This window comes from Mus caroli, unplaced genomic scaffold, assembly GCF_978045245.1.
Source record: "Mus caroli unplaced genomic scaffold, Mus_caroli_1 scaffold_12, whole genome shotgun sequence".
In the NCBI taxonomy this organism is placed as follows: Eukaryota; Metazoa; Chordata; class Mammalia; order Rodentia; family Muridae; genus Mus; species Mus caroli.
Window position 1 is genome coordinate 7,139,002 of NW_028227267.1, and position 23,957 is coordinate 7,162,958.

The 23,957-nt window shown below is 40.8% G+C and overlaps 1 protein-coding gene across 1 annotated transcript; it reads right to left on the reverse strand.

Moving 5' to 3' along the window:
- Positions 1-572: 572 nt before the first annotated feature.
- Cep15 (centrosomal protein 15) lies at positions 573-19,604 on the reverse strand. The gene is given in 7 exon segments (XM_085828368.1): positions 573-2,649; positions 2,652-2,667; positions 2,822-2,920; positions 6,427-6,501; positions 16,449-16,572; positions 18,321-18,404; positions 19,546-19,604. Coding segments are annotated over 6 exon segments (429 nt in total). The 5' UTR covers positions 18,374-18,404; positions 19,546-19,604; the 3' UTR covers positions 573-2,587.
- Positions 19,605-23,957: the final 4,353 nt, after the last annotated feature.

Consider the following 23,957-nt stretch of genomic DNA (forward strand, 5'->3'; position numbering starts at 1 on the left):
AGTATTTTATAGTTTGATAACTTCATAACTAGAAATGTTCCAGCAGAAAGTAAGCTCTGAATATTTATACTTTAAACTAGCCCAGAAAGACTTTGGAGGAAAATCTTTGATCTTAAAAACAAAAACAAACAAATCCCCAAAATGAAGACCAACAGTTTCCCTTCAAACTCCATATATTCTTTAAAAACAAACACCCAAATCCATTATGTCATGTTCATGGAGAATTATATTCTGATTAAGATACTAATTGGGTTGATTGAGATATAGCTCAGCAGCTCAAGAGGTCTACTATTCTTGCAGAGGTCCAGAGCTCTGTTCCCAGCACCCACACTGGGCAGCTCACAAGTGCTTCTAAGTCTAGCTTGAATGCCTCTGACCTATTTGGCACCTGCATGTGTGTATCCCTACAACATACACATAACTAAAAATAATAAAAATTTACAAATATTGATTTGGAGGAAGAAGGTATGAGTAGGTGTTTCCTTATAATTCCTAGTAGTAGGAAAAGATATACTTTGTATGTAGCATCCCTCCCTCCCTCCCTCCCTCCCTCCCTCCCTCCGTTTCTTCCTTTTTACCTTCCTTCCTTCCATTAAACAATGTTTGAAAATTCCTGTGTTAAGCTAATTTGCCCACAAAAATATAAAGCCCTTTAATGGGATATCCAGAGCCCATGGGATTTTTTTTTTTTTAACAGACACCATGTGGTGCAATCTGTTACAGTCTACAAGGCAGGATGGGGTGGGGTAGTCTCGGCAGGGGCCAAGAATAAAGTCATCTGTGGGAATTTGTGAATTATTAACCAAAATGGAGAAATGGCTCAGCTGCAGCCTTTAAACACCTTCTCTTTGCCCAAAATTGTGTAAGCTTTATTAGATTATACTTAAAAAATACCCAAGCCAAGCTAGCGAGTCAATCAGTGTGGGGAGGAAGAAAGCACAAAGCCTTTTCTGAGGTTACAATGCCGTTCATTTTGTATTGTAATTCAACCTACTGGCGATTTAATTTACAGATCTCAAAGGAAGTGTGCACTCAAATATTTGAGGACGTTAACATATCAACCACTGTTTAATTTTGGAATCTTCCGGCTTACTTGACACAATATTTTACCAGCTAACAAATGTTTAGCCTTTTTCACTTGACTGAAGAGAAGTAAGTTTCACATTGCTTCATTCACCTTTTTATGTGCATATGCTGGGAGACTGGATGTTTAAAAAGAACCCTTCCTCGTGTTCCTGTCTACGTCTAAATCTGTTTACTGATTTGGAGCTGCTGAGAAACCTGCATTTCTCTGCTAAATCAACTGCATGGCTGGAGCCCAAACTGTAATGTAACAGAAAAAATTATCAATTTGTTTTCATGACAGTCTTGAGAATGTATAAAATTGTTCTGGCCGCTAAGTCAGTGTTCCATTTCCTCCTCTCTGTCTCCTCTCTTAAAGATGCCTTCAGCTCTTAAGCCGATACTTTTTATAGCTATGTAACAGCTCTAATATTTTGTGACATTTTGTATTGTGACACTATAGATGAAATTGTCATCGGACTGACACCTTGTGCTGTTTATTCCTTAATTACAACTGTTAACACTGCAGAGAAGTGTGCTAATCTGCCAGCACATATTATGAAAACAATGTTATTGTTACCCACACCAACACCCACTCAACAGGACATTTCCAAGATGGCAGTGAACAGGAACATGTTACACAATTGATGATTTACTAGTTTTTTGTTGTAGTGAGGGCTTATATGCATTTTAACTTTTTCTGTTGTCTTCTTTTAAATATAAAAATGACCTAAATATTGGGTCTCATACCTGCAATCTCAGTTATCAGAGGCTAAAACAGGAGAATGGCTGTGACTTCAAGGCCAGGTTGGTCTACAGAGTGAGATTTTTATCTTAAAGGCAATAAAAACAAAAACAAAAGAAGAACCTTTACCACAATGAAGCCACATTTGTGACTCAGAATCCCCCACTGTGGAACAGTGTAGGCTCCTGACTAGAAGCTGTCTCCACAGCTAGGAAAGCTCGATCTGTCTTCTCCCCAGTGCTCGGCAGCCAGGAAGGAACTGGAGACTCTCAAGAGGGCCGTGATCCACAGCTTTCTGGGTTTTATTCTTAAATTTTAGAGATAATAACAGAAAGGAGGGGAGGGCGAGTTGAAAGATGACACTTAGGAAGGGGGATTTATTTTCACAGGGTTGGGAATCTTCAAATAAGCCTGTCAGAATTCAGTAGCCATTCCCAGCTCTCATAGATTTTTTTCAAAACCACCCGAGCTGTCCCAAACTGGCCACATATTGAATGCTTTAGAGTTAAGGACTTGGAGGAGTCTGTAAGAAGCACACAACCCCAGGAATCTATTTTCTGATAACTAGTATTGAACAAGAGCAGCTAAGTGTGGCAGACTTTCATGTAAGGAAGCCAGCACCTTGTTCCTGCTTCTGTTCCCATAGTGAATGATGAAAAACCACAACTTAAGGATGCCTGCAGCCAACCTGTTTAGCTGGGAATGAGGGTGTGGGTTTTAAGCACACATAACACTGGTTTAATACCATATTTAACAAACATTATGTTTTACCATTAATTTTTACACTTTTCTTGGCAAGTCTATGACTGTGCAAGGGTCTAACCTGAGACCTTTCAAGGGCTCTCAAACTGATGCTGCTGCTGAGGAAACAATGAGACAATAGAAAACAATAACAAAATGAAACTTCTTCCCTATGTCCCCGCCATGGACTTACATAGTTTTATAAAAAAAAAAAAAAATTTTTAAGAGCATATGAATAAGTTACGACTTTGCCTCGGTTTGAACCAACGGTACCTCATTTTGATTTTCAGCACCAATTGGATATGGTGCTCTTCCTAAAAGAAACAGTTCCCACTTGGGGATATGTTCTTCTACTGATGCCCAGTAACGAGTCTGAAAAAAAAAGTAAGAAAGCATATCAAACTGTTGAATTTGGTTCTTCACAATAGCCTAAATGTTTATTATCTTCAGTGTGTATGTGTGCAACTGTACACACTCTCTCACGTACATGTAGAGTGCATTTTCTCTTTAGTATATTTTATGTTAATTTTGGGGGAAAGAACTGGCTAATTACTAGAGTTAATTTTCAAATTTCTCAGCAAACCAGAGCCTGGCAGAATTAAGGTTTTAAATTTTATTTTGATTTTACACGCCCTCTTGTGGCCAGCCATGTGATTATTATCAGTACTGTCATTTATGGTACCTGTTATTAAATATTTTTGTTTACAGTTCTACATTCCATAACTGGGGTTATCCATAGTGAAATTATTATAAAAGATTATACATGAGCAATGTCCTTAGAATTAACAGGAGAGAATGTGACCTACACCTAAGATCAAGAATGCAGTGACACGTAAGTTGGCTCCTCAAGGTGTGTGGGGTGTTATATATCCACAAGTCTTTTAAAAGAACACTTGACATGACAAATTGTCATTTTTCTTAAATTTATGTGCTTATGTACAAATTTCGTGTCCATGTGTGGTCCATGTGCACATGTGTGTGCACACATGTCCATGGAAACTAGGATACTTCGAAGTCCCGTCTACCATGCTCTGCCTTACTCCTTTGAGACAGTGCCTTTAATCCTGGAGCTAGCCTGGCAATAGTAGTCCTCCTGTGTTTTGCTCCACAGTGCTGGGGTTTAAGGCGTTTGGGCCATGTATGGCTCTTTAAGTGGGTGCTGGGATCCAAATTCAGGTTTTAATCAGCAAGTGCTCTTACCTGCTGAGTCAGTTAACTCTCCAGCTCTTTAGAGTTTTATAATGAGAAAATAACTAATGTACCCATTTTGATGGAAACTGCTTGCAAATTAAGATGCTGTATATGTCTAACTGTTGGCTGTCTATTGCTGCACTGTGTGAAGGAGAACTTGGGGTGCCAAAGCTTTCATCATGGGATGGTATTTTCTATTGGATGAACATAATCAGTATTTGGGGGAGGATAATTCAGCATTGAGTCAGATGGCACTAGGAACACGTAAGTTTTCATTCTGAGCATGACAAAGATACAGTGGTTCTGATGTTTGAAGGCGGCGTGAGAGATTCTACATATCTATACATCTGTGCATGTGGTCTGAGAAACGGCTTGACATACATAAGATAAAGGTTACCCTGCTGTGCCAGAGTAGCTCAGAATACTATCCAAGGCCAGAGATGGGGGAGGGCGGTTCTGTGCCATTCACGGCTGAATTAACCACTATTGTGTGCCCTGTATTTACTAAAATAAGGCATTGGTGAATTCAACAAAGGAGGACATACCCAATGCACAACTTTGAGCCAGAGATTTTTCCGCATTTGATCACTGCTGCTTCTTGTTACCCTAAATGACACAGAAAATTGAGGGGCAGATTCTCAGCCTCAGACTTTTGAATCTATTCTTATCCCTGATTGGGCAAAAAGAAAAATTACATCTGAGAAAGCTCATTAGAAGTAGAAAATGAAACTATTTTCCATGTAGTAAATTCCCATCCACACAAACTCATCCAAGTACCAAGTATGGCCAATCTTCTTCCAGTCTGCTTTTGAAATCTGACTAATACAGTTGTTTGTATTGGGTGATAAGCATGGAGGTAGACATTTTTTTCTTCTTTCTTTTATCTTCCATTTTTGTTTTCTCCATATGTAGACTCATAACAGTCTCCTGTCTCAGCCTTCTACCACATAACTGGTGGTTTGCATCTGAATGGCTTTGGCCACAGCCTGGTCTAGGAATGCTATTGTTCCTCCTTACATTTCTAACTAGCACTCCTTGGTTGGGCACTATGTCAGTGTGAAGAGTCACAGCCTATAGTCCTGGTTCATTAGGACAGTTGCTTCAATGTGACAAGACAAGATTTTTATAACATTTATGCTCTCTGTTCCCTAAGCCTTGGTGAATACTGATGTCCCATTCAGGATGAGCACCGAGTCTCTCCTCAGCACTGTGACCAGTTAGTTCTGCAGCTGCACTGACTGCTGCCCATTACAGAAAGAAGTTTCTCTGACTGAGGCTGACAGCAGTCAATATGGGTATATGGGTATACCCATGGGTATAGGCATAAATGTTTGGAAGGCAACTTTGACAGCATGCCCATTTAGGAAAATAACAATATTCTAGGGCCTATGGACTCCACAGCCACGGACTTTTGACCAAGATTCCAGTATCAAACAAGAAATTCCACCCTGTGAAGCAGGTCTGAAATCCAATGAGAAAGCAGTTAGTTACCCCATTAACAGTTGTAACATTATTATAGCAGGGGGCATGTCTTTCCTGGCAGCCTGGCAGTGGAGCACATAGGGTTTAGTACTAGGTAAGACCACTGATGTCTTTTCTCTTCCAGCAGCCTACATAGCATCTCCTGACACTATGAAACCTAGGCAGCAGGGAGGAAGTTTCCTGTCAGTTTAAAATTCACTTCTCCATATCTAGAAGCCAAGTGTATGGTGTCTTCAGCAGTAGCATCTTATCATGCACTATGGTAGGTAACCAAGTATGATGGCAACAGCAATAGGCTTTGTTATCCTGGAGACTTTGCAGGCTTCTTGACCAATAACTCAGAGGAAGCATCCAGTTTTCATTTAAAAGCTCATGTCATTGACATTGTCTACCTCTGCAGGGCAATTCTATTTAGAAGAGGAGACCAAAAGAATGTGAAAGTCAGAGGGTGGTGATAAGTGCTTGAAATGCTGTCTTCTGGACATGGCATGGCTATCACAGTCATAAGCACACAGCTGCTGTGGTTACCTACACAGGGTCAAGGCAGCCAGAACCCCAGCAGTGAGGGGAGAGATGAAGAGCTATTGGCAGTGGGTAACTGCTGGGGGACAGAGACTCACTCTTTGTTGAGGTGGTAACTGGTAGGTTTGCCATGCTTCAGTGAATCCCTCACATCCATGCACATGTAGGGCAGCTCTAACTGGACTTAATAGGTTATTTTAAAGGGGGAGGGACATAGGGGGATAGAGGTAGATATGATCTGTATTCCATCAGAGAACTAGGATGCTGGAAGGTTAAGACACTTGCCACTGAGCCTGACTATCTGAATTTGAGTCCCAGAATCCACATGATGGGAGGAGAGAAACAATGATTGCAGTTATCTTCTGACCCCCACATATGTACCACAGCATGTGTGCATGCATGGCACTTGTGTATGAATATGTGCTGCACACATGCACTCATAAACACAAACTGGATGTAGAGTTTTGAAAATTATCAATTCCGATTAGATAATTTTTTTCATCAAGATATCCCTTAATTGCTAACAACATATAAAATATTGTACTGTGGATATAAAAATATTAAGCAATCCTTTATTCCTTTTCCTGTTGACTAAAACCTGGGCAATACAGCTGGGAAGCCCTTGTTGAACTTGCAGGGAACTTAGAGTTGTTATTCTTGTTAGAGTTAACTTAGGGTCTTACCTCAAGAGAAAGCATCGAAGGCTGCGGGTGTGGGGTAAGCTTGGTCTGAAAAGCCTTCTCTGCAGCATCTATGTCCTGTAACAGACACCAGCATTTTAAAACTAAAGTGTATGTATATGTAATCTAAATGGCACCTACATCCCCCAGTGTCTGTACTCCAAATCTCACCTCTGCCCTTTTTTGGATTCAGTGAATTCACGCTGTAATGGAGGACACAGAGGTAGGGACCTTTATTATAAATCAAGTACAGGGTTTTTCATTCAACGTGAGAACATGGTGGTACTTCTGTAAATATTTCTTATGGCTCCTTAATGACTTATCTTACTACTTTTAACAGGAGCTTTAAAAAATATTCTATTTCACCTTTTGACATTTTGAAACATCTACCAAGGTCACGTTTGAGAACTACATGATCAAGTTACACTCCTTCCCATTTTATAATGGTTTAAGTAAAAGTTTGCAATTCTGCCTTTGGCTGTATAATAGCTATCCTTGGCCATGGGCAGCCCTCAGGCTGTGTGGTAAAAGTACCTACAGGTCTTCAGGACTGGATTTTCATGTTAATTTAAATGGGAAGTGTCACTGCTAGGCAGTACACTACTTAATGGATGGTATTTACCAATAGGAAGTGTCACTGCTAGGCAACACACAACTTAGTGGATGGCATTAAGAACCATACTTAAATTTGGAGTTTAATTTCAAGATAAGCATATTTTCTTCTATGGTTATAAAAACAGCAGCGCAATTAAGCTTAACCTGGTATAAATTTTCCTTCCCTACATACCTTAAACACATGCAAAGAAATGTGGGGCTCTGCATGTTGTTACAGAAACATTTGAGTCTGGCTAAGAAATGCTCTCCACACCAGCAGCACTGCTGTCTAGAACACAGTTACTATGTTAAGTTCACAGAGGTCTGGTGCAAGGCTTGGCGCATTCTGTGTCTCCTCTGAGCTTAGTGTATTGCTAGCACAAAGTTCTCTTGATCCATGCACACGCATCGGAGCAATCTAAGTAGAGGGCTGTTGGACAGACGGCGAGAAATGAAGAGGGCGTGGGAGTGGGGTGTGAAGAAGCCAATGCTGAACAGGAGAAAAAAGATAGCAGATGGTAGCGGCGGGAGTAAGGGATGGGTGTGAAATGTAAAAAGGAAAAACAGGAAATTCCCTAAAGGGACTCCCCAAAGTTGCACAACCATTAATGCACCTGCTGTCTAGGGGAAGGTGATTTGAAGGAAAAATACACAATTCAGGAATATAAAAACTGATGTTAGCATGTCTATCCCCTACCAGAAGTTTACAGCTAGCATGCATGTTAAAGATGCATGCTGATGCCATGACAGATGCAGAGGTATGACTATTCTGTGACTGTTTTATTGAGATTTTACAAGGTTTGTAAAAGTAATAATTTATTGTTAGTAATCTTACAAACGAAACACAGAATAATTGTGGCCTCAGATCTGACAGGACTGTGAGAACAGCTCCACTGTTGCTGTCAGGGGCAGATCTGGGTGACACTTAGCTCTGATATTATCAGGATTTTTCTTGAAGACAGAAAATAAGGCCACTTCATATCGCACGGAGAAGCAGATGCACAGCCGCCAGCGGAGGCAGGTACAGCATCTGCCACCACATCCCTGAACACAGCACTTAGGTGACCGCTCCTCTTCAGCTGGGTCGCTTTTCATCCTTTACTTCTAAGTATGGCTCTCTTAAGCTGCGTGATGCCTGTCTTCCTATGTTTACTCTCTTCTCTCGTGACTGCCTCTTACCCAGCTTCCAGCACTATTGTAGCGAAGGGCTAGACTTCCACCTCGCCTTTCATGAATCTACTGGGTAAAGCCCCTCACTGAGTGGGCTGCTTGGGGCTGGCGTCTGAGAGCCAGGTACTTCTGTGGCACTCATCTTCTTGCCACCTACTCATTGCTAGCATGACCACACAGCTCTCTAGACTGTCCTTTCCAGACGCCTTCCATTGTCCCCACTTCATTCCTAGCACCACAGTCGTATGACTGATTCGTTCATTCAAGCGCTCACCTAGTATTTGCTTTGAAACATGCCAAGAGAATATTTGTTTTATTTCATAATTGTCCTAGGATCGACTTGTTGGTTAAACAACCACTTGAAACCTATCCTCATATATCTTAGACTCAGAAAAAATGGATGCCCAGGTAAACAGGGGGAATGTGGCTTCCTTTGCCTGACTGGAGTATAACAAACAAAAAGACCACAATTTGATGAGCACATTCTGTAAGAAGGTATAACTTGATATTGCTACACAACACCCCCACAATGACAGCTGTAGTCATGGTATACATGTCCCTTGATATTGCTACACAACACCCCCTCGATGACAGCTGTATCCATGGTACACATGTCTCTTTTATATGCATTTAAATAGTCACTGAGTGGATAACCACAATTGCAAAGTTTCTTGAGCAAACTCAGAAACTTAAAAAAGAAAAAAAAAATGGTGCTGAAGATGAGCAAGGAAAAGTCCAGAGCTGAAAGCAGGAACAAGCTGGACTCACCTGCCTATGAACTGTCACTCTGTCTTACAGATCTGCCACTTGACCCTTAAAAGTCTGAGCAGAGGTTGATATGACAGGGCTGTTTGATATTCATGGGAGGCCTCACCTTTTCTGAGGAGAGGCAGACAAGGAATGGATGGGGCGGGGGGTGGGGGAGAGGACTGGGAGGACAGGAGGTAGGAGAAACTGCAGGATGTGGAATAAATTAATTAATTAAAAAAAAGACTGAGCAGTTAAAGAACATGAAAAAGCAAACATCAGAAGTTGGCAACCAAGCAAAACAGATGTACTGTCTTGGTAGTGGCACAACCATTAGCAGGTCTTTGAACATACTATTGACTGAACTTCCCTGGTAGGACAAGCCCTAGAAACAAAGTGTCCTGCTACAAAGGACTTCCAATGGTCACAATGGTGGCAGTAGTGATGCCTGTATCACAGGACAGTCAGGGCAGCAATTGTCCTTATCTTTAGTTTTGATGTCCAGTTTCAGATTTCATGGTTGACAGTGGACTGCAGATAGCAAATTGAAAGTTGGGGACTAGGGGTGCATCTCAGTAGTATGGTACATGCTAGCACACAGCATATGTGGGCCTTGGCATCAGTATCCAGCTTGGACATGTACATCAGAAAAAGCAACTAATAAGTTTTAAGTTGTGCACCATTCTGAGTGGCATAGTGAAATTTCATGACTTGCCCTGGGTTCACACCTTGGGTTGCATACCATCTCTGTCAGTTATGTACACAGTATGTCAATATGCTATGTTGGTCACTTGGCAGTTGTCTGGGTTGTTCCATCTGTCTTTCAAGTATAACAGGGCTTTTGTCTAAGTGACCCCTGTGTGGTTGGCAAGTCTGTGGTCACTTGCCTCACTTTCATGCCATCACCGAGGCACTTGTTTGTTCCACAGGAATGGGGAGTACAATACATCCCTCTGAAACCACATCCACCCAGTTTTTATTAGAATATAACCACCATACTTTATTGTTGCTGATTCTTTTCTGTGCCTTGTTTATACATTAAGCCTCATTACAAGTGTACAAATATGAGTGAACATTGTACATAGGACGTGGCATTCTCCATGGTTCCACATGTCTGGTGGGACATCTTGGAGCATAAGCCCCACAGATTAAGAAGACTACTGCATACAGGTATGTGATGTTTGGGAGCTCTTTGAGGACCAAGCATTTGGGTTCGTTTTTCAAATAAGGTTTCAATCTGTGGCTCAGGCTTGTCTCAAACTCACAGCCATCCTACTTCACCTCCCAAGATTACAGGTGTAAGCTATCACACTCAGTTCAGAACTGGGGTTTCTGGTATAGGGGAAGGGGGGACTAGGGGCACAAAATCAATGGTTTTAAGTTAAAAACCTTGTAATACTTTAACTGAATTGGAATTACTGATAGGAGTTCTTGTTGTATCTTATCTCAAAAAGGAAAATCAAAGAAGTTGCAATAAATAGTCCCAGTGCCCAGATTGAGAGCTCTAAATATATTTCCTGCCAAAAGGAGCCAAAGCTCCTTGAAGCAATGACCAATTCCAAGTCTGGCTGGCAGATACAGGGAGCCTGCAAGAACCCATCAGGTCAGAAAAAGAGGAAACTACCAGAGACTGTTACTATATGGTAGAGGCATCCGGGGCTGACTTGGAGAGCCTTCCGTTTGGTAATAATGGCCTAATCCCAATATGAGGAATAAAAAGTCACAAAGAGCTGAAACATTGCCAATCTCAGATAAAGCAACATCTCATAAGTCACCCTGGAGGAATGGTGGGAAACTGGCTTGTTTTAAAAACTCAGTGAAGGGGCTGAAGATATGACTCAGTGGCTTGGTTCCTCGTACCCAAATCAGGTACCTCACAAGGTCCTGAAACTCCAGCTCCAGAAGATCAGATGCCCGCTTCTGTCCTTCACGGGCACCTGCCTCCTGTGCATAACACATAACTAAAAACAAATATTTGTGAAATAACTAAATAAAGGGCAGGAATTGTGACTTAGTAGTTGCCTAACATGTTCAAGGGCTTAGATTTGATACCTAGTTCTGAAAAACAAAAACAACTAAATTTACAAAAGGAATCAAGCATTCAGTGTACTGTTTCCGACATTAACTACACACAACAAGGTCACTGACATAGAGCAGATTCTCTTTAAACAAATACAAATCAAAAGTCAAATGAGAAGGAATAAAATAACTGGAACACAAGTTTGACTTTTTTTTTTCCTTTCTAAACTTGAGTATTGCTGTGTTACATTCGGCTAGCCTAAGCTTGCTTCACTGAGGAGACTGGCTTGTAACTCACCCCAAGCCCCTGCTGCTGCCTACAGCCTTTAGAATATTTCCAGACAGTGATCACCAACGCTGATGTGCTCTTGCCCCAAACATCAAACTTAAACCTTCCTCTGTTTCCATTCTTTTATTATTATTATTATTATTATTATTATTATTATTATTATTATTATTATTTTCTTTATTTACATTTCAAATGCTATCCCAAAAGTTCCCTATACCCTCCCCTGCCCTGCTCCCCTACCCACCCCACTTCTTGGCCCTGGCATTCCCCTGTACTGAGGCATATAAAGTTTGCAAGACCAAGGGGTCTCTCTTCCCAATGATGGCTGGCTAGGCCATCTTCTGCTACATAGGCAGCTAGAGACACGAGCTCTGGGGTTACTGGTTAGTTCATATTGTTGTTCCACCTATAGGGTTGCAGACCCCTTCAGATGCTGGGGTACTTTCTCTAGCTCCTTCATTGAGGACACTGTGCTCCATCCAATAGCTGACTGTGAGCATCCACTTCTGTGTTTGCCAGGCACTGGCATAGCCTCACACGAGGCAGCTATATCAGGGTCCTTTCAGCAAAATCTTGCTGGCATATGCAATAGTGTCTGCATTTGGTGGCTGATTATGGGATGGATTAATACTATCACCCAGTAACCTAACCTACCAGGGCTTGAAGTAGGGCAGTTGTTAGTTACAATGTACTTAGGTATAAAATACAATCCAAATTTTGAAGGCAAGAGAGAAAAAAAAATTTTAAAGTAAACATTTACAATATTTTATAATTACTTCAAAAATTAACTTACTCTCATGTTGGATTTTATGGTTCTGGGACTCCAGCCCAGGCCTTGTGCATGTACGTTCAGCTGTCTCTTTTGTCTTTGTTAAAAGTAGTTTGTAGCCGGGTGTGGTGGCGCACGTCTTTAATCCCAGCACTTGAGAGGCAGAGGCAGGTGGATTTCTGAGTTCAAGGCCAGCCTGGTCTACAAAGTGAGTTCAAGGACAGCCAGGGCTACACAGAGAAACCCTGTCTTGAAAAAACCAAAAAAAAACAAAAACAAAAAGTCGTTTGTACCTGTCATTGGCCGTCCAGATGACAGTTTGCTAAGTCCCTGCTCAACCACTGCCTACTCCATGATTGCTCCCAGGCTGATCTCAGTAGAGACAGACCCCCATTCTGCTGCTGATGGTAATGCTTTCCTGCCCTATCTTTGCCTGCAGGGTTTATACCGCTTCCCTGTGAGATAGAAAGGTCTTGCTGTATGAGGCTGAGTTTTCTGGGAGGGGAGCAGGGAGAGATCACATTTTATAACACAGAAGTATTTATATGAACAAAATCCTCTCTCTCCTCTAACTGCACAACCATGATGATTGTTTTTTAAGGCTGATATTCTATTTGATACTAATAGGGAAAAGTCAGTCAGCCCGCATTTTTTTTTAAGTGCATGATCTCTTTATGGCAATTATTGACTGAAATTTGACTCAGAATTGTCTTGCTTCAGGTTCAATTAATTAACTAAGATGTCAAATATTTCATGGGATTAGTCTTTTCCTTATGTCTCCTTTAAAAAAATTCCTGCATTTGATACTGCTTTGAAAAATAATTTTAAAGTTAGCATACAAACTAATGGACGTTGTTAGAGCATTCCCACGTGTGCGCGAGTGTCCCTACATTCTGTGTGTACCCATCTCTTTCCTCCTCACTCCCTCTCCTCCCTCTTGCTAGTCCCCTCCCACCTGCCTCACTTCTGTTTTCATCTTACCTATTCATACTAGTTTGTCTTTCACAAATGATTCACAGACACACTGTACCATTCACAGGCAATTGTTGGGATCAAACTCTATGTATAAATAGCTCTGTTCTGAGTGTAGGTAAATGGAGTCTCTGTGAGAATGAGGAAAGGCAGCTCAGGTTCACGTTTATCTATTTCTAAGCCTTTGAAAAACATTTAATGTTAAAAATAATTTCTAACCTTTCAGTTAATGTAATAGACATGCTATTTAATGTCTTTCCCATAAGCTATGCCTTATGGCACAGGCCTGTAATCACAGCTTCTTAGGAGACGGAGGCAGGAGGATTATTGTTTGTACATTCACTTCCTATCAAGGCAACCAAGTAAGTTGAAGAGCAGTCTGGGAAACTCAGCCCTTTTTTCAGAAGGAAAAGCAGGCTCATGGGTAAGTGTGCTTGAGGATAGGGGAGACCCTGAGTCAATCTCTAGAACCCACATGGAGCACAAAGAAATGTCTTCCATAAATTATCTTCTGACCCTCACAAAAATCTGTGGTACCCTCTTCCCCAATATATAAATCAAAAGTAAAATAAGGTCTGAGGATATAGTCCAGCAGTGGAATGCTTGCTTAGGGTTTAATCCACTCTCCCAGGCCCGTCCCAGACACAACACCTCTCTTGGGAAACAGAAAGTAGTTCTTTGGTAGAGTGTGCACATAGCATACATGAGGGCCTGGGTCTATTCTCTAGCACCCTATCTCCCCAGAAAATACCTCTCAACACAAAATTCTCAAAGATTCAAATTCTCTTTATCTTTTTACAGTGATTTCTATAGTAGTACCATTAATGCTGCTTTGAAAGTTTTTTAAAAATGAAAGCAACACAGGATTTAAAAGTGCATATGTAATTAAATGTATCAAACAAAGGCAGGGAAAAGATCATGCCTAGCAACAATCACTGTGCCTGCAATGCAGGAAGTGTTCAATATATGAATAGGATACTATGAAGACAGGGGGTTTGTCCTTTCAGTTTCTTTTCACTATGACAGTCTGGGAAATCCCAGCACACTAAACTTTTCTTTCAGTTATGGAGGCCAGTGCATTCCCTTCTCTCTATTCTGATGTTCCTGAATCTATGATGGATACCCATGGATCCTTAGTTGGACTGCATTTACTATATCCAATCTATAGAACTTTATAAAATATAAAACTGAACTTTACACAGACATACACACACAAACATGTATGTATACAGACAGAACTTTATATAAAACTGAATTTTATATAAAATATAAAAGAAAATATAAGGTGACTGGCTTGATGGCTTTTTATTTATTTATTTTAGCTTCTAGCCTTACCACTATTAAAGAATAGTTTCTCTATTCATTTTTAAAAATCCTTAGATGTATGTGTGTGTTTCTGAGTGTATGGCTGTATGCTATGTGTGTACAAGAACCCTCTGGGGTCAAAAGAGGTGTCCGATTCCCTCATACTGGAGTTATGGATGGTGGTGAGCAAGCACGTGGGAACTGAGGATCAAATTTGGTCCTCTGGAAGAGCAGCCTGTACTCCACCCGCACCACTGAGCCTTCTCTCCAGCCTATTTCCCTATTCTTGAATCATCTAAGGAGAAAGTCAATCTTCCTTAAGTGTGTGTGTGTGTGTGTGTGTGTGTGTGTAGCAGGAAGCTTAGAGATCACATATCAATTACATTCAGGAAGCAGGGAATGCAAACTGGAAGTGAGGTGAGGCTATAACTTCCAGTGAGATACTTCCTCCAGCAAAGCCAGACCTCCTAAAGATATGGGAAGAGCATAGACTCTTCCCAAACAGCACCACTAACTGGAGACCAAGTGTTCAAACCTGTAAACTATGGAGCACATTTTTTTTTTTTTTAATTCAAACCATTACAGTCTCTGAACAAACACAACTTTGTGTCTTGTGAATTTTCAAGCTAATTAGCTCATAATCCCACTAACATCAATAGGGCCACTCATCTTTTTGCTCTTGACTTTTTTTTTTACTTAAGAACCCAGTAGAATGTTTCAATTATTTAAATACAGGTGAGCTTCAGCTTTACCTAAGAGGTCTTTACTAATATTTTACATTAGTTCTGTCTCATTAATTATGTCTAATATTCAGAACAAAGAAATCACACCAGAATCATAAATTCGGGCAAAATGTTTTAGAAAGGTGCGGAAAATATCCTAAAATAGCCCTCAAGTACATTTTCAGTCTTAATCCTCATAGTCTCCATTTTACCTCATTTAACTTAGCATCTGCTCATCTAGAGTATCGGTCTTTGATCATAAGGAGCTTCGAGAGGTCTGATGCTCTCTAATCTGTAGCCTCCCTGAAGAAAGAACTTTGATGGAGCCTTACTCTGTGATCTCTACTTTCAGCTCCAGGCACTCATCAGATGCTTGCTCATTAAAAGAAAAACCCTTGAAAACCAAACAGCACACCACTTGCTCCAGGTAGTAGCGATCAAGTCTTCCAATTTAGTTTCTCTAACTTTTCACAGCAATTTCCAGAGTATCCTATATATTTCCATTTAAAAATAAATATTGTTAACACCATTGGGCAAGTAAGACATATGGCAATATAGAATGCTTTGGTAGCACTATGGCTGTGACTTAAATTACTGTGGATCAAACTGCCAGAAGCTGAGAAGATAACTGAATTTTCCTCTCCCTTTATCCTGTAGTGAGGATAGAAGATAGCTGTATCATGCCTATCGATGAAAATATTTAACAATAAAAACTGAAAACACTGCTTTATAACTTAAATAATATAGTCTTACTACCAAATGTTTTAGTCATAGGATCTCTTGGAAGCTTGAATGGAAGCAAACTCTAGGGTTTTAATTATGGATGAAGCCACACAATTCTGGAAGCACAGTATAACAAGCAGCCAAAAATGTTACACATATGATTTTATTCCAAATGGGCACATTGGCCAAATGGTGAGGCCCTATGCAGTCATAGACTTTGACCACCTATTCCACAACCACCCAAAGGAGTCTGGGAAATGAGCTCTCACACAATGAATTCTATATGTTTACTGTGGAATTAGTTGGGGAAAATCAAATGGTTCACATTTTTGTGCTGCTTAGTATTTGAGTTGGGTCTAAACACATCACACACACATCTTTGCAGTCCTTTCTTGAAAGGGAGAGTATGAAAAAACGTAAAGATATGCTTTCTGCTGCTTCTTGCACAAAGGTGACCTTAATATTCTTCCTGTCGTCATTGAATTTTTTTGGTTGACAGAAAAAAATTTAGCTTATGTAAACTTCACTTTTTTTCACTTTCAAAAAGCAAGAATCCATATGCTATTTGCCTAACTAACATGGGCTTGAAAAAGACATTGGCTCATTAATTCTGCTAGTTACTAAAAACAAAGAAATGATGTGAGTCAAAATTGTGAGACACATGTAAATACCTTAGGACAGGGGAAAACGTCTACACCCAAGTCGTGAGAATTACCTGCAAGAGTCGGAGGTTTCTTCTAGAAGCAGTCTCAGTGGCTTGGAGGAGAGATGCCCTTTCTGTGTTTTCATCTCCAAATTTGTTTTTCATTTTCTGAAGTAACATTAATCTTTGTGATACTCTGGAAAAAAAGTGAAGATTATATGCAGAGGAAAAACTGAAAAGCAAATATTTTATTGCTTGACCAATACTTAATATTTCTTTCTTAATTGCATCTCACCTCAGCAATGACCTGTTATTTAAAGCCAATCATTACATCAACTAATGAGAAAATGAAAAGAGTAGATAGTTTACTGTGTCTTAAGTCAATATGGGTAAAATTATTTTTGTTTTCATTAACATATACTTCCCCAAATGCCATAAGTATATGCCTCTGGTTTTTAGCCACTGCGGTCTTTTGAAATTATTGTAGAGTGTTGAAGATATGTAATTTTTGGTGAAAATGCAAACTGTAATACATATCTCCTTGTACACATAGTTATATATACCTCCCCACACATATACATTGCTATAACTTGCTATAGGAAACCTTCTGCTTAACACTTCAGTACCCCTGAATCTCATGTTACACATTTAGAATTGTGCTAAACTTCCATATGTTTGAAGAAGCAATAAAAATATTTTTTATCTCTTTTTCCAAGAGAAAGATGATGGTTTGATATGAGTGAGAGGCAGTATGTATGTATGCATGCTTACAAGGTAAACCAGTGTTTGGAAAGAGAGGAAAAGCTATGAGTAAATCCTTTAACCATTTCATTATATAGAACACACTTGAAAAATTTTTTGTTCATTTTTAGAACTGGTTTGGTTCCCTAAAGGATGAAAATTATGTACAACAATGAAAAATATATTAGTGGTATACAGAAAACAATATAATTAAATAAAATAATAAATAAATGAATGATAAATCACTGTTTTATAGGGGTGTCTTGAATATAGAACTAAAAAGGTCAATGAGCATTTGCATTGTTTTTGTTTTTATGAAAATAGTGTATTAGAAAGCCAGAGAGCCTGGTAAGTAATTAAACAATAGGAAAATCTGAGAGCCCACAAATAGATGAAGATTAATATTAACTATAAGATCATGGCTCCCTATACGGTATGCTGGATTAAGTGCAAAATGATTAAAGACAATGGCATTAGAACATTCAAGTCAAGTGCAAGGCCCATTACTATACAGGTCACACTCCATGAGCATAAAGCCGGCTCTGGATAAGGAATTTCAAGAAGTCTCCTGAAAGCCAAGCTTGGAGCTGGAAATATGGCCCAGAAGTTACAGGTTCCTGCTGCTTTTCTGAAGGACTTGAGTCTAGTTCTCAGCATCCACAGAAAGCAGCAGCAATCAACTGCCTGTTAGTCTTAGCTCCAGGGATTCTGGTGCCCTCTCACCCTCTTCTGAGCTGCCTGGCCATCTGTAGTCACACACACGCACACACACAATTTAAAATTTTTACTTTAAAATCAAAAAGAGCCAAGAATGGTGGTAAGTGCCCTTACTCCAAGCATTCATGAGACAGAAGCAGAAAACTCAGGGGTTCAAGAACAGTTTTGGTTGTGAAGAAAGTTCAAAGCCAGCCTGGGTTACAGGAGACTCTGCCTCAGACCCTCACAACCACAACGTTTCTATTAAATCTAATGTGAACTTTAGAAAGGGTGAAGGAAGGGAACATTTTGATATTAATATATAAAAATAAATAGACATGTGGATGTTTAGAACATAATTGTGCCGTTTACTATCATTCTTAAGAGATGATGCAATAAAATGTCCTGTCAGAAAATGATACTTTCACATTTTTGTCTTCCTGTGCATGTTTCACTAATAAAGGTAACATACACTCTGTATTTGGAGTATCTTTTTCAAAAACTTACATTTCTTCATGTCTTTTAGAAAGGTGAATTTCTTGAGTAAACAAGGAAGCCATCTTTAATCAAAGCTGGGCTATAAGTTTTCTGCTAAATAATAAAAACATTTAGTTATCTTTACCCATGTGTTCAACTGTGCAATTTGGTTTTAGTACTGAAACAATACATTAATTCTCTCAAAAGAGAAGAAAACTGACAGCTTCATGTGTAATGTGAAAGAATGCACTCAAACACATTTTTATTAATTTTTTTTTTTTTTTTGCATTTGTCACATTCACTCAAAACACCATGGATCAAGGTAAACTCAAGACGCTTCCTATCTGCTACCTCCACCCAAGCTCTAATCTTAAACAGAATTTCAACAAACAAACAGCCGGCACTAAGACTAATAGACATTTTAACAGACAGAAAGAAAAAAAAAACAAACCCTAAAAATTCAACACACACTCATAGACAGAAAGGCAAACACGTATGAGGACCAACTGGGAACTCATGGTCTTGCCTTTAGGGGATAGATTGTTCAGTGCTACCATGACCCTTCCAAACAGGGGAAGCATTTTTACATGTGTAACTTAGGAAAATCTCAATTAAGTCTTCTCGCCGCATTCTAGCAAGTCAGCACTCTCATTTGGAGACTTCCTATGGCACAGTACAGCAGGCACTACTCCCCTTGGCTAGAGTACTTGCACAAGTATAGATGGTGGTCTAATGAAGTGCTCTGAAAGCGCTAGCTAGGCTGAGCACAAAAGCTAAAGGTGCCCCACCAAGGGGAGACACTGGCATTCCATGAAGGAGCCTTCCCTAAAGTTTCTGAAATTAAACGCCAGCCCTGAGCCGCTCGCTCAGGCTGGGATGCGGACAGGACGCCGGAGCTCTGGGTCGGTCGGCACAGTGCACTGGGGCCTGGCCGGCCCTTCTCCGCCCGGGGCGGCTGCCGCCCACCTCGCGCCGGGCTTCCTCGCCTTCCTCCCGGCGAGGTTTGCAGCCGACCAGGGCAGCGTCCAGGCGCCCCTGGAAAGCCACTCCTGCCGCCTCTCTTCCTCTCCTTCCGGAGCAGTTCAAGAAAAACTCTGCCTTCTGAAGCAAGGAAGCGCCCAACGGCCACCCCAAGTCCCGCCTTTCGTCCCAGAAAACTCTCGAAAGCCTTCCTGGTCACCTGGCTCCCCTCATTAGCTTCCTCCTCATCCCCCCTCGCCTCAGGGGCTACGGGCTGTGACCACACTGCGCCCACCTCTGAGCTCTTCCGGGAACGCTCCACGGACGACGCCTGCGCAAGACCTGGGCGTGGTCAGGCAGCCATCTTCGCGTACTTTACGCTCCTGACGTCAGTCAGAGTCCCAGCTACGGGGTGGCTCGGCTCTGGCGCGGGTTCGAGCACCTCAGGGAGATGAAACTGTGGAAGATCCCCCAAAAGGGGCCTTAGAAGCCTGGAAGAAGATGCGGTGATAGCTCAAGCTTTTAAAAAGTGGCCTCTGCATATGTTATAAAGTCTTCGGGGAGTACAGTTGGCTTCCTCCCTGTAACAGATTCCTCCTTTGGAATGGTGGGGGGTGGGGTGGGGGGAGGCGTGAGTGTTGTGGGGACTGTCCAAAGACTTGTCCTTAAGTTTGTTCATCAGAGGCCTGCAGAGCAGCCTCTGGGTCGCACACAGATCAACACAGCAAGTTCACAGCCTTGTGTTGTTGAGCCCACAGCACTCCTCCCAGGTGCAAAAGTGTGCCCTTAAGCTTCATTTTATTCCTTGAAATAACTTTGTGAGCGAGTAGTTCTGTTTCTTCTTTGCTTAGAGATAGATAGAGATATGGAAGAGTGATAACGTCTGACTAGGAGTTGCACAGCTGGTAAAGGGTAAACAGAACACAAAAGTGAGCTTTTCCTCCTAGGTTACCTACATTAAATTTAGCACCGAATTTAGACACTTTGAACTCAGTGTGACCTTTATTTTGAAAGCCTCTTTTCTACACACTTAGGTATCGTCACTTCTTTACTTCTAGGGCAAGGTCTCACTCACTATGTAGACCTGGCTAGTCCGTTAAATCACAGGACATACCTCTGCCTCTCCGCCTCTCTGCCTCTGGTCCTGGGAGTAAAGGCATGGACTATGATACTTGGCTCTTCCTATCTTATAATGCTACTCTCTCAATAGAGGTATTATTTCATTCTCAGTGTGGGACTTCCCACTTCCCCAACCACAGTTTTTTTCCACAACAAAAGAACATTTTGTGTTTTGTAAAGTTCCCTTTAAATTTTGGTGTGTGTGTGTTGGGATGGTATGCTACAATGTATATAGGTGTCCTCAAAGGGCAGAATAGAGATTTAGATCCCCTTGAGACTCTTTGATTGTTGTGATAAGAACTCTTGTCCTCTGTAAGAACTGCCAGAACTCATAACTGCTGGGCCCATCTCTCTCCAGCATCAAGAAAAATATTTTTGACTTTGGTTTACTATTGTGCATTTTCTAACCGAATGAGTGAAATTTTGCCTGGTAACATTTCACCTGATTTTGAAGCACTGTAACCTTGTTTGGCAGATCTGTTGATGAACTGCTCCACACCCTTCCCTCTTTAAAAATAGACCCTTGAATGGCTCTGTGTTCTGGGCTCACCCATGAATAAAATAGAGCCTTTGCATAGTTACAAAGCATTCTTGTTTGTTTTATAGAATTTAAAAATAAATTTTTAACAGACAACCTAACTGTTATAATCTTTTCATGTTTATTAAGACAAACTTTATGTACCCTCATGCTTTGGGCATGTTTGCATAGCAGTTCAATTGGGAGAAACTACAAATTTTCCTCAGAGCCCCTCTTATTTGAGTCATTGTCTGCTTTACTGTCAAACCAAGAGATAGTATATAAATTTTGCAATCTTTAGGAAAATAGTAACCAGGAATATATCACAGAAACTTAAACATTATCTAGATATATTTTGCTCATGTATAGTAACCCATAAAAGTTCTTCCTCTCAGCTTAAAGATTAGCTGTCATAACTCCTCTCATGACAAATCACATTTCTGATCCTTTCCATGAGACATCTAGCTGATGAGGACAAATCTCTGGCAACCACATAGTGCATCAGTTCTTTTTTTTTTTTAATTTATTTTTTTTTATTAGGTATTTTCCTCGTTTACATTTTCAATGCTATCCCAAAAGTCCCCCATACCCACCCACCCCCAATCCCCTACCCACCCACTCCCCCTTTTTGGCCCTGGGGTTCCCCTGTACTGGGGCATATAAAGTTTGCAAGTCCAATGGGCCTCTCTTTGCAGTGATGGCCGACTAGGCCATCTTTTGATACATATGCAGCTAGCGACAAGAGCTCCGGGGTACTGGTTAGTTCCTATTGTTGTTCCACCTATAGGGTTGCAGTTCCCTTTAGCTCCTTGGGTAATTTCTCTAGCTCCTCCATTGGGGGCCGTGTGATCCATCCAATAGCTGACTGTGATCATCCACTTCTGTGTTTGCTAGGCCCCGGCACAGTCTCACAAGAGACAGCTATATCTGGGTCCTTTCAGCAAAATCTTGCTAGTGTATGCAATGGTGTTAGCGTTTGGAAGCTGATTATGGGATGGATCCCTGCATATGGCAATCACTAGATGGTCCATCCTTTCATCACAGCTCCATATTTTGTCTCTGTAACTCCTTCCATGGGTGTTTTGTTCCCCTTTCTAAGAAGGGGCAAAGTGTCCACACTTTGGTCTTCGTTCTTCTTGAATTTCATGAGTTTAGCAAATTGTATCTTATATCTTGGGTATCCTAAGTTTCTGGGCTAATATCCACTTATCAGTGAGTACATATTGTGCGAGTTCCTTTGTGTTTGGGTTACCTCACTCAGGATGATGCCCTCCAGGTCCATCCATTTGCCTAGGAATTTCATAAATTCATTTTTTTAATAGCTGAGTAGTACTCCATTGTGTAAATGTACCACATTTTCTGTATCCATTCCTCTGTTGAGGGGCATCTGGGTTCTTTCCAGCTTCTGGCTACTATAAATAAGGCTGCTATGAACATAGTGGAGCATGTGTCCTTCTTACCGGTTGGGACATCTTCTGGATATATGCCCAGGAGAGGTTTTGCGGGATCCTCCGGTAGTACTATGTCCAATTTTCTGAGGAACCACCAGACTGATTTCCAGAGTGGTTGTACAAGCTTGCAATCACACCAGCAATGGAGGAGTGTTCCTCTTTCTCCACATCCTCGCCAGCATCTGCTGTCACCTGAATTTTTGATCTTAGCCATTCTGACTGGTGTGAGGTGGAATCTCAGGGTTGTTTTGATTTGCATTTCCCTGATGATTAAGGATGTTGAACATTTTTTCAGGTGCTTCTCAGCCATTCGGTATTCCTCAGGTGAGAATTCTTTGTTCAGCTCTGAGCCCCATTTTTTAATGGGGTTATTTGATTTTCTGGAGTCCACCTTCTTGAGTTCTTTATATATATTGGATATTAGTCCCCTATTCGATTTGGGATAGGTAAAGATCCTTTCCCAATCTGTTGGTGGCCTTTTTGTCTTATTGACGGTGTCTTTTGCTTTGCAGAAGCTTTGCAATTTTATGAGGTCCCATTTATCGATTCTCGATCTTACAGCACAAGCCATTGCTGTTCTATTCAGGAATTTTCCCCCTGTACCCATATCTTCGAGGCTTTTCCCTACTTTCTCCTCTATAAGTTTCAGTGTCTCTGGTTTTATGTGGAGTTCCTTAATCCACTTAGATTTGACCTTAGTACAAGGAGATAGAAATGGATCAATTCGCATTTTTCTACAGTGCATCAGTTCTTATAGCCTGCATTTTGTTAGTTAAATCTGGGTGGTTTTTAGAGTGAGATACTCCTGCTCTATACTGCAAATCACCATCATTGTCTAAATAGCAACTGGTCCATTGTATGGTATTCTTCTGTACATGTGTAGTGAAGATAATGTTTCCTAGTGCAGATTCTTGCTTGCCCTAGCTTACTATTCTTGCCTTACTTTCACTGTATAGGAAAAAAATTGGGGAGGGGGAGGATTTATGTGCCCATGGAGATCAGACGAGGGCATTAAATTCCCTGCAACTGGAGCTATAGGTGGTTGTGATGGGGCATAGTGGCTGGGAACTGGACCTAGGCTCTCTGGAAGAGCAGTAAGCATTTTAGCCACTGAGCCATCTCTCCAGATCCTGAAGTATTGCCTTTTAAGTTGTATATTCTGTAAAGGTATATCTAATATAATGTGTCCTTAAGAGCCTACTGATTGACTGAGCTCTCAAAATATACACAAAAATGCCAGAGAATAGCAGCTGATAGTATAACATGACTAATATTTATTACATGTTCATTCTCTAGTGGGCAGTGAACATGGATTCCACCTAATCTACTGAAGTAACTGAGAGTCGCAGAGATGATTGGTTCATGATCACACTCATTGCAAATAAACATCAGCATGCTAGTTAAAAATGCTTCCCATAAACAACAATTTATTTCTCTCATAGAATGAAAAGCTTTAAAAGTTAGGCTGTTTCTGGTATCGATCAGCATTTATGAGGACATTTGAGATTTCTTGCTTTTCCTCATGATCACAAGATGACTATTGTAGTCATTTTTGGCAGTTTCAGTACAGTGCAGTAGACTTTTGTGAAGGTTGGGTCTGTGGTGAAACAATGCATTATG